This window comes from Amphiura filiformis, chromosome 19 (assembly GCF_039555335.1).
Source record: "Amphiura filiformis chromosome 19, Afil_fr2py, whole genome shotgun sequence".
Classification (NCBI taxonomy): Eukaryota; Metazoa; Echinodermata; class Ophiuroidea; order Amphilepidida; family Amphiuridae; genus Amphiura; species Amphiura filiformis.
In genome coordinates, this window is record NC_092646.1 from 32930938 (window position 1) to 32943057 (window position 12120).

General features: G+C 39.4%; 1 protein-coding gene across 1 annotated transcript; it reads right to left on the bottom strand.

Moving 5' to 3' along the window:
- Positions 1–449: 449 nt before the first annotated feature.
- Positions 450–6931, bottom strand: LOC140140506 (uncharacterized). Its single transcript, XM_072162264.1, has 8 exons — positions 6702–6931; positions 5954–6023; positions 4820–4872; positions 3870–3998; positions 3367–3563; positions 2702–2779; positions 1040–1265; positions 450–533 (listed from the first exon to the last, which is right to left on the bottom strand). The coding sequence occupies exons 1-8, from the start codon at positions 6883–6885 to the stop codon at positions 487–489; spliced, it is 984 nt and encodes a 327-aa protein (XP_072018365.1). The 5' UTR covers positions 6886–6931; the 3' UTR covers positions 450–486.
- Between the last annotated feature and the right edge of the window lie 5189 nt (positions 6932–12120).

Sequence of the window (12120 nt, forward strand, 5' to 3'; positions counted from 1 at the left end):
AGTACATGCAGGTAAAAAAATCATATTTACTTTTGGCCCTTGAACATGGATAAAGCCTTGTAGGTGCAGACTCTATATTGAATAGGGAGCACGGTGGCCTAGCGGAACGGGCACTGACTCATGATCGAAAGGTTGCGGGTTCGAGCCCCGGCGACGTCATCGTGTTGTGCCCTTGAGTAAGGCACTTTATCTCGATTACTCCTCACCACCCAGGTGTTTAAATGGGTACCGGCATTCTTAAATGCTGGGAAGGTAACAGACTCGCTGTAGAGGAGGTGTAGCGATCCCCCTATAGCAACATTACATAGAGGAGTCTGGCCCAATCGCCAATGAAAGAGAGATGGGCACTCCGTTCACTGTTTATACAGGATCGTCTCCTTTACTTTACTTACTATATTGAATGGTTTGCTTCATCCATGTTCAAGGGCCAAAAGTACATACGAGGTTTTCCCGCCCAGTGACGATATGTGACTCCTCCTTAGTCAGCTACATCCCAAAACATACATCCGATGGATCATCTCCACGTTGATCACCTGAAGATAGAAAAATAACAACCAGTCAAAATTTAACATCTGCGGCCACATGTGTAAAATTTTGCTTTCTCATCTTCTTCCTTTCTCGTTTCCCCCATCTTCTCTCCCCTCCTCTCTTTCTTTATCTTCCATCTTCACCATTTCAAATAAAGATTGGAAAAGTTCGGAAAACCAGGTGCAATGAGCGGTATTTATTCAGTAAACTTGGGGGTCAAAATGGCGGACAAGAATTGTCATTTTTCACGGTACCCTTTAAAACGAAAATACAGGTTAGCTATCAGAGGCGCGGCTGTGAGACAAATTGTTGGTTGAATTTTCACTAGAACTGAATGTGTGACTATAGTTACCAAATATACTTCTAGTGAAAAGTTATGTTACCAACAGCAACTTCATTAAACCACGCGTAAAGGTTTGTGCAAATTACGCAACAATGGGAGGGGATTTTGAAACACGGGCCAACCGTACCCTTAGGTTTAATTCCGGGAGAGATGATACATGCAACTTACCATGTGCGTCTTTGAGATCGTTGCAGATCTGTCTGTAAGTTGAACTCTGTATAAGGCTATCTTGTGCTGGGTTCCACCAGTCAGGCAGTTCATTGTCCAGCCTCGTCATTATGCCCACGCCACCATTAGGTAAAATGCACGAAAATGGATTGTCTGACAATTTCGTAATAGCATCTGCTATATCCGGGGCTACATCGACGCGAAATGACGTGAAACCAGCATCTACCTAGATATTAAGAAAATTTAATAATCCACAAGTTACTGATCTATAAGAGTATGCCTAACACTGGTTTGATACTTTCATGCCGCTTGGCGCTTTGCCGCTTTGAAGATGATTCTGCTTCACTGCGCAGTCGCACCAGAAACGCTAGCGGTGACCAGCGGCAACCCGATATATCGATCACTCCACTCGCTTTCCTCAAGCGGCAGCATCGCTGGGAGAATTCAAGTCAACTCCGATCGGTGCCGCTCTGACGTATGAGAACAAAATACGATTTTCGAGCGGTGCAGAGCGGCAACAGTGGCTTTCAAAGTCATGCCGCTGCCGCTCAGCAAGCGACATGATGAACAGCTGATGAAGCGTCACGCCGCTCAGAGGCAAGCGGCAGAAAGTATGAAACCAGCATAAGCTAATCCTACTGAGCTAATCCAACGAGGCCTCAGTCAATGTCGCTGAACTCTGTGGCCAGTAGGCCTACCACAAAAGCGGCACAAACCCTTTAACAACAACTCAGAGACTTGCAGCGAAGAAGCGCACATCCTACTATAAACCTTTGCAGCAAGTATCAGCTTTCCGAGTTTTGTACACCGGGAAATTAGAAGCTTATTCTTGATTACGAGAATAAACAAAGAAACTACGTAGGCTCAAACTCGTACCGTTTTCGCAGCGTAAAGCACCAGAATACACGATGTATCAAAATGATTGAGAAGACTACCACATCAAAATGCAGCTAGCTCCATCTCATTTGTAGAGTCCTAAAATGGTACTTTGTGGTCATTTCTAGAATCCAATGTTACATTTCGTAGAGCAGACCTTTCAATCAATAACAAAACTGATGGGTACTGATGAGTTTATTTGATAATAGTGAAAGAGAGCTTTAACTTGATAAAAACTTAAAGAAACTACTTTTTACTCTGGGTAGTGGGATGCGCAATAACTAACTCTCCCAGAATTACACATTCCGGGAATTGAACCCGGGACCTCCCATTTATTGAGCGGACACTCTTCATACCACTGAGCTATTACCAACATTAACTTTTGCATGGGCTTAATATATAATGCGACTTTTAACGTACTCGATCAGTACTGTTGGACAGTTGTCTTCGTATGCGCCATGTCATTTATACATAGACTTTCACGTGTATCAAATGCTTTACATTTATTTTGTTGTCGTTAGAATATTGTGAGACAGAGCCCGTTTCGCCGCGCCACCGTGCCCCCAATTGAAAACCCCCTGATGAAGAACTTATCAAATTTTTTCGAAAGGCCCAGAAAGGCTCCCAACATGCCCTATCATTATAATCATGCTATTAAGAAATATGCGACCACTATTAACCAATCCGGCCGTTCTGAGGGGGTAATATTCCAGACCTGGCCTTGAGAATTATGACCCGTTCGGGAAAAACATGATCTAGTAGAAATCTATTTAACTTCAAATCTACCTGTCCACTGACGATAGCGTCCATCAAATCTTGTGGTCCGGCAAAATGTTGAATTTGGCTCGCAGGCAGATTGTTACCCTGTGCAAATAAGACAGACAATAAAAATCTCGCTGATCGATGTAAACAATATTCTAACATTGTTCTACCGTTGTGGAAGACAATTTGGTGATCCTTCATGTAATTAGGAGTTACTACAATCTGAGATGCAGCATCTCCGATCAATAGAGAGATTGCGATTTCCAAACGTACGTATCGAATGCCCGTGCAATCTATTCAAAATGCCATCACAGGAGAGTGATTTTGAATGGATTGCACAGGCATTCGATACGTACGTTTGGAAATCGCAATCTCTCTATTACCTTTCTTAAAATGTGCGCAGCACAATTAATTCTTGTAAAACACACGGTAAAATCAGAACTTGCTTTTCAATACTGTTTCGTCTCAACTTGAGAGTAACGCCATGTTGGATTACGGAGTGACAGATTCGAATTAGTACGTCGCCATTGTGCGTCATTGTGAAATAAATAGTGCTTGTACGGCACGTTTAGGGTGTAAAATTTTGACAGCCAAATGCCACAGGTGCAAAACACAGGAAAAACCTCATTAGAAGTCAAGTTATGAAGTGAAAATGACGCTTTGTTCAAGGCGGAGGCAACGTGACTCACCGTTACACCTTGTTGGCGTTTTAGACAGAACTCGTCGCTGACGTATCCATCAATGAAACCTATGATTTGACCGGTCAAATCCGTTGGGTCAACTCTTCTAGGATTGTTGCGCTTCACTAAAAGATATGTACTGAAGAGCTTCGAAAATGGTTTGGAGAATTTGAACGTGCGTGACCTGTCGTAGCTTTGTGCCCATCCTATAACAAAAGAATAGTTTGCACTATTTGTAATGTAAAGTTACCAGGGCATGTTGAAGATAAGGGCAATGATCCTTTGATTCTATTGACCTTAGAATGTTTTTAAAGCTGCATTAATAAGACATAAGTCTTTTCTGTAAAAAGGTTTAAAACTATGTTTATTATTATGTTCCTGTTCGGAACGCTGGTTTAACTTTGTTTATGTTGACACACTCGATTGCATCCAAAGACGATATATGAAAATAGTTCTTTAAGACTGATAATTCGGCCGATAGAGATTTTTTTTATTTGTTCACTGTCACTTACCTACGCAGCCATCGTACCATCCACCCAGTAACCCCACGCCTCCTCTTGTTACCTCTCCAGCCTGCGAATCCCAACAGCGGTTGTATAAATCCCATATCAGGTGGCAATTCTTGTTCGCTCGCTTACAAACTATGAAATGTAACGATAAAATTAGTATAAAATTGTGCAGCCTTTTCACATTTGATTCATTACCATGGACATACTCGCTCCTAAAGTTGGGTAAAATGAATTTGCAGTTTTTTCAATTCGGGTTGATCCCATGGGAACTTGCACACATGTGCCCTCTACGAAGCAGGTTATATAGTTATACAGTTAATGCAAAGGAAGCAACACTATCATGATTCGTTTGACAAATATGTCGTAATTGGAACCAGCAGCCAATAGCTGCACCTTTTAGCTAGGATTAAGAGTTTATCCGTTTTCTTAGCCAATATTAACAAATGTGATTTTAAATCAGAGCTAAAAAGTACTCGGTGTTTACGACATACAGGGGTGAACATAACTGGTACCTTAATTCTTTTGAGCACTGTATATTGAGGTGAGTATAAATCACCACACGTACACTATTCGCTCCCTTTTATTTTTCTTTACTGCGACATTGTTCATCTTTCTTCCCAGGATAAATACGCTGGCGAAGTTACGTAATAATCGGATTAACTACCATAGCAATAGGTGAAAACATTTTTTGAATATACCGCGCTGCACTGATACGTTCACGCGGTACTTTTTCATTGAACCATATCATGCTGATTACTTGCACCTGTAAGATTAGTATCTTTAAAAAGACCAGTATTGTATTCAATCTATGATTGCAGACATAAACAGGTGATGAGTGTAATCTGCTTGTAGTGCAGCGCGATATGTTCTAAATTGTTTTCACCTATTGCTATGGTAATTAATCCGATTAATTACGTAACTTCGCCAGCGTATAGGCTCACTACTGTACTTACCTTCAAATGCTATGTCTACTTGGAATCCTTTGACCTGTCCTGTTAAATCATCGCTGAAATTACATAATCAGGAAAGTCTTTGTCACTTTGTCTTTGTGTGAATAAAGCGCTATCCATGTACGTGCCAATAGGTACCGATGGTTCCTTCTATCGTACCCTGAACATTTGGTACTTTCCTTTTTATTCAATTGAAAAACGATATCACCATGCAAATGTTAATTAGGGACTATTATGCTTGATACAATTTAAAACACCAGGGTATGATAGAAAGAGTCATCGGTACCTAACCGGGCACCGATAGTGCCATAGGACCAAATAAGACGTGATGCCTAACGGTCTGTGCACTATTTATGTGCGTCAAGGAAGAGTAAAATTTCCTGCGGAATGAGTACTGTTAAATGTCAAAAATGTCAATTTTTAGTAATTTGCCAAAATAATTGTATCTGTTATATCGCGAATTTCAAAATTCGCGGTATTCAGACGGACATTCCTCGTATTCAGATTTAGTGTGTCTGGTGTGCTCTCAGATCCCATAAAAATACTGTGCAAAGGCGGGTGATCGAACCCTAAAACAGTCTTGCCCGACGCGAAAAAGTTGTCATATAGGAAAGAGATAAAGTCGTATATAAATTGCAGATTGATAGTATACAAATATTAACTGTCTATGAGTGTGATGGTCAAAATATAATCACGAGGTGAAAGATGGATTGTTCCATTCCACGAGCCGGAACGGCTAGTGGAATGGAACAATACATCTTTCACCGAATGATTATATTCGACCATTACACGAATTTAAGACAGTTAATATTTGTTTTATATCACTCATACATAAATTCTATTACTAAAATACTATTTAAGGTAGGAAATACATTTTTTCATCAACGTAACACCATCAACATCCCACCTCCTCTAACCAGTTCACATAATTTATGTTTTGTTTTATTTGATTCTGTATTGATTATATGTATTTTCTAGTAATGTTTCTGATTTTAATGTAAGGGCAATCCTTCAATTTATTGTGTAATCAATATTGGATCTGCCTGGCCTTGTGCCAAATGTTATAAAAAAATTAAATAAATAAATGGCAATCAACCAATGAACTGTCTAGAATTTATGTATGAGTGATATAATTACATGTATGCTTCGTTGTTGGCCATGTGACCAATAGCCAAGTTCCATATTTTAGTGTCAACCGCTCCAGTACCTAAAATTAAAATTTAAAAAAAAGAGGGAAAGTATAACATTATACAAAAACAGATTAAAGGCTTTCTACACACACATACCCACCCAGCCTATCCCACCCATGCATGTTCACCGACATAAACGCTTTAAAATCAATCAATCTCAACGACACGAAAACACAAAATAAAACTCCGATATCTGTCACCATTAAAAATACAAATTGCATGGAATAACAAGTATCGAAAAGGCTGATATTTAAGCGTAGTTTTAATATGAATTGTGTCAAATAATTACAACTTTGAATCAGCGTTTTTGTTTGCACTTCTTTTGGGAGAGAAGGCTGTATACTGCAACTTATTGATCCCTACGTGCCTCTGGCTCTGACAACCTGCAATAACTGTGGTCACCTTCATGCAATTCACTTTTTCTGTAAATCCCATAAGCCTTTGCGAGTACACCTGAGAACTCGTCATGTGACGTCACGCCAATGCATTTATCGAACATCGTTACTTAACATTGCAAGTCGGCGTGGACGTCAGGTGTACTCACAAAGGCTTATGGGATTTACCGAAAAGGTGAATAACAAATTTGAAGTGAAAATGAAACTCTATTAAAGGCAGAGGTAACGTAGGTAATATGCTAACTTATGCTAATTTATACTAATTTATACTAATATCTATGTAGGCCTGCTATCTCTCACCTGTCATGCCACCGCTTGTCCCACCTGTCACGCAAGTATTCCCACTTTGACTTGAAAACACAACCAACGATATGATAAGAGCTACAATCGCAGCTAGACCAGTCACCATCATTCGAACGAGGTACAACTTATTATTTACAGAAGTGTTGGCCTGAGCCATATTCATTTGTAGTTCTTCTCTCATCCTGAAGTATTCTTCGTTGGGTTCTTCTTTTTGCTGTTCTGCTGCGTTTGACACCTTTTGTAAAGTGTGCCGGGACTTCGATGGGGTTTGTTGTAGTGCGCATATAACCACTAAACTCAGCAACACTACGGCCGTACGATAAAAGTTCAATATCAAGGATTTTGGAAAAAATAGGAAATGATTTGACCATTGGTTCAGTACAAGGTCAACTTGGGCTTTCCTGTGGATACATTTTGTTTTGGTAATATAGGATCTATACTGCCGTTATTTTGTGATAAAAGGAAGCATAATTTTCTAATAGTGTATATATTATACATATATTCTTTCGTCACTTCAAAAATGTGAGAAAGTTGATGAACTGCTACTTCCTGTGTCAAAAAATCCATCAAAACATCCAACAGGGAAAAAACTGGCAACACCAGTCAATCACCAAGAAATCAAAAGGGTTAGTTATCGAAACGTACACAGTAAGTGTAATTTATTGGATCAGAAATAAGAACATTTTGATTGAATAAAATGTATAAGAATAAGATTGTATGCAACATTAGAACCACGGTATACATTAGGTAAGCATATCACGTTTTATGTGCCCCTCGGGCAGGGTTGTGAAATAATTATTTGTCGGGATGGGTTTACAAAATGGTCTGCAAAAAATACAATTTTACCCCTTAACACATGCCAGATTTAGCTGTGAGGGACACTTGCTTTGAGAACTAAGTAAAAAGTAAAGAAAATGCATATTTACGGTTGCGTACCTTCGCTCTTTTGAATCCCGACAAAAAAGAATCAACTAGACATGCTAGATGGCCGCCAATTTTAGATGCAAATTTGGTATTTTGTTATATTTCCCTTTTTTAAACCAAATGTCCCTCACACACAAGGTATGAAGTGTTTATTATAAATTTATTGTATATTTATTTTAATATTCTCCACACCAAGGAGAGTGCAACCCAGCAAACACAAAATCGTTTTAAAACGTTTTAAATAAGTTATATTTTGGCTTTTGGTTTAGGTAAAAACGTTTTGTTTTTAAAATGTTTTCTTCAAAAAGTTTTAATAACATTTAAATGTCGGGTTATATAAAGGTCATAAAAACGTATTTAAAACGGTATTGCAAATATTTTGGGCAAATATTTTTCGCAAAATATTTTTTCAACCCAAAAATAACATTCTGTTTAGAATGTTTTGTATCAGGTTTTCAAAAATGTTTTTGGAATGTTATGAAAACGTTTTATACCCTTAATATACCCTTATATAACCCGACATTTAAACGTTTTCTGACAACATATTATAACCTTTTGCGAATGATGTAAAACATTGTTTGTTTGCTGGGCAGTAGATTATCAAAAAATGTTTTTTAATGTTATGAAAACGTTTTATACCCTTAATATACCCTTATATAACCCGACATTTAAACGTTTTCTGACAACATAGTATAACCTTTTGCGAATGATGTCGAAAACGTTTCGTGTTTGCTGGGAAACAACCTTTTCCATGTACGTATCAATTTTATCGTACATAGAGGCATTGTCTTTAATAGGCGGTTACACAACAAACTCCTCGGAATTAAAACAAAAACAAAACAACCTCATCATATTGAATTGAATATCGTAGTATCAATCATCGATTGTAAAACCAAATTGTGTTTTAAGCTATGTAGTAAACATGAAACATGACCAAAGTCTAATAATTCCTCCTTATAATTGAAGACCGAGTTAAAAAGACTAGTTTACGTATGACGTCCTGTCAACCAGACCAAAAATGCCGTACTTCACTGGTCAGCAACCAATCACGACGCGCCTTTTTTCCATGACGTCAGGCGCAAACTACATACCAAGACATACATCGGATGGATCATTTCCACGTTGATCACCTGAAGATTTAAAAATAACAACCATGTGATCACTAAACCGACAGAAGTCAGCATTAAGCATGTGCCGCATGTGTAGGAATACATGAGAATCTCCTGCCTTTATCCCTTCCCCACCTTTTCTCCCCTCCCTCTCCCTACTTGTAGGCCATTTCAAATCAAGATCGAAAAAGTTCGAAAAACCAGGTGCAGTGAGCGGTATTTATTATGTAAGCAAAGGGTCAAAATGACGGACAAGCAAAAATGTCATGAATCAGTACCCTTTTGAGCGAAAATGCAGCTTATTTAGACAATGTCAACATGGGACGACCAGATATATATTTTCCTAACATATTGAACTAATAAAGCCTCCGCGGCCGGTACTTGGCACTTCACAATATAACAGATATGGAACAGCAAATGTTCGTCATTTCTCGGCACTTTAGATTTTGACCAATTACTGACAAATAAACATCAATCTCTTATACACAAGACACCATGCTTGATGATCGTCTTTCATTTAGCTGCGCAGATATATTGTGTCCAGGCTAAATAGTTTATGCAGCCGCAATTTCGAGATCGGAGAGATGATACATGCAACTTACCATGTGCGTCTTTAAGATCGTTGCAGATCTGTCTGTAAGTTGAACTCTGTATAAGGCTATCTTGTGCTGGGTTCCACCAGTCAGGCAGTCCATTATTCTGCCTCGTCATTATGGTAACGCCAGCATTGGGTAAATAGCACGAAAACGGATTGTCTAATAATTTCGTAATAGTCGATGGTACATCGCCACGAAATGACGAGAAACCAGCATCAACCTGGATATTAAGACAATTTAAAAATCCACAAGTTACTGATCTATAAGATTATGCATAAGCTAAACCTACGAGGCCTCTCGATGAGGCCTCTGTCGATGTCGCTGCCGGGTGTCGCTGAACTCTGTGACCGGTCGACCCTACCACAAACTGCATAAACCCTTTAACAACAATTTCGAGAGTTGCAGCTGAGAAACGCATATCACACTATAAACATGATAAACCTTTGCAGCAAGGATCAGATTTTTCGAGTTTCGTATAGGTTACATCGGGACAATTAGTGGCGAGCTAACTTTTTAGCGAGATTATTCCGGTGCCTGTCCATGGGGTTGATGTACTACGTCATACCCCCTAGAATAGTGCATGATGGGAAGAAGGGAAAAAGGTCTATATCACGGACCTGGCCCTTACACCGGGACCATCAGTAGCTATACTACGTCATACCCCCTGGAATAGTGCATGATGGGAAGAAGGAAAAAGGTCTATATCACGGACCTGACCCTTACACCGGGACCATCAGTAGTTATACTACGTCATACCCCCTGGAATAGTGCATGATGGGCAGAAGAGAAAGGGTCTATATCTCGGACCCTGGAATAGTGCATGGTGGAAAGAACGGAAAAGGGTCTATATCCGAGACCTGGCCCTTGAGAAATATAAGATCTAGTAAAAAAAAGTCAACTCTACCTGTCCATTAACGATAGCGTCTATTAAAACCTGGAGTGAGGCAAAATGTCGAATTTGAGTCGAAGGCAGATTGTTTCCCTGTGCAAATGCAAAAAAATCAATCCAATCAGAAATTTCTTTTATATCGATCGAAATAAAAGTCCTTTTTTTTCATTTCGTCAACAGATAACACAATTCAATGTTTATAGTAAGGCAAATGTGGTTAATCTGTTGAAAACGACCTCCAAGCACAATTTTTTACCAAAATGTAGGTTTTAAAAGTCAAAACCTCAAGTGTTCCTTACAATATTTTTCCAATTTTATGTCATTAAATGAAAGAGCACACTCATATTGTTCATATACTAGCTTCATTTCAATGAGCAATGGCCAATTCTCTTTAAATTGCAAATCCTGTGCAAAAAAGTTACTATTTTGCCTGTTTTGTCATACGGTTATAAATTCAATGAACTATGACTTTGCTAAAGAGCGCATACAAATTGATATGATATGTGTGAAACCGAATAACCTGGAGATATTTAGATCTCGGGATGCTTTCTGAACATCCAGTCCCTTGTTTCTGCATCGACTACATCAGTGATAACAGTTGCTCTATTTGTCAGTCCCATCGATATAAACAATATATCCAAACATAACGCGAAGACAATTTGGGATCTGAGATGCTGCATCTCATCTTGTTTTTCAATAAACTGTTGTCAGTCAAAGTAGGAAATACTGAATATGACAAATTGCGGCCAGTTGAGGGCGTTAGTTTTTGACAGCCAAATGTCGCAGGCGAAGAACGCAAGAACACAGGAAAAACCTCGGGTTGAGTTCATTTATGAAGTGAAAATGAACAAGGCAGAGGCAACGTTGAGCTGAATTTATACTCCATCGCTAAGCGACAATTGGTTTCTAGCCAATGTTGTTGCGTGCTTTTTGTTGCGTTGGGTAAAGTGCGCTACATCATTGGTCAAATACAATCGCTCTTTGCTCAGCAATGTAGTATAAATTCAGCTTTATGCCAGATAGACTCACCGTTACACCTTGTTGGCGTTTTAGACAGAACTCGTCGCTTACGTATCCGTCAATGAAACCTATGATTTTACCAGTCAAATCAGTTGGGTCAACTCCTCTAGGATTGTTACTCTTCACTAATAGATAGGTACTGGCGGACTTAGTAAATGGTTTAGAGAATTTGAACGTGCGTGACCTGTCGTAGCTTTGTGCCCATCCTATAACAAAAGAATAGTTCGCACTATTTGTTGTGTTAAGTTACAAGGGTGTGAAGAAGGTAAGGACATTGATCATTTGGTTCATTTGAGCCTCTGCAGTAGCAAAGTTTGTCAAAGTATGCTGTTGCTGTTTGGAATGCTTGGTTAACGTTGCCCATGCCAACAAATTAGGACGAATCCAGAGACGCGTTCTTCGTATTATATTGGGTGTCATTACGCTGAATTATACGATCATATCTTGGAAGAGTGCAATAGTTTTGTCGGACTCGGATTCGACACTCTCGACTTCGGCTCGAGTCCGGACTCGGACACAAAAGGACCCGGACTATATTGGGACTTGGATGCAAAGTGGACTTGGCTCGAATGGGATGAGGCACAGTGTCATCGCCCCGATATCTTCATGGCAGAAATCGCCATGGTAGGTTGAATCCACCGCCACGCATGGCCATTTGTATCGACCTGTTTAATAGTTTTGAGTCGCATAATGGGCCGAAGGACATCTGACTAAGGCTACTGACAATAGCCCCGATTAGGCCGGTGACTGACCTCGCCGAGTCGAGCATGGTCATATACTTTTAGACTACCTTCACGATTGCGCTATATAATTCGGCACATATAAATCAGAATTATTGTCAGTTTCTGACAAGTTTCAGACGCAAGCTTCTATCTCAA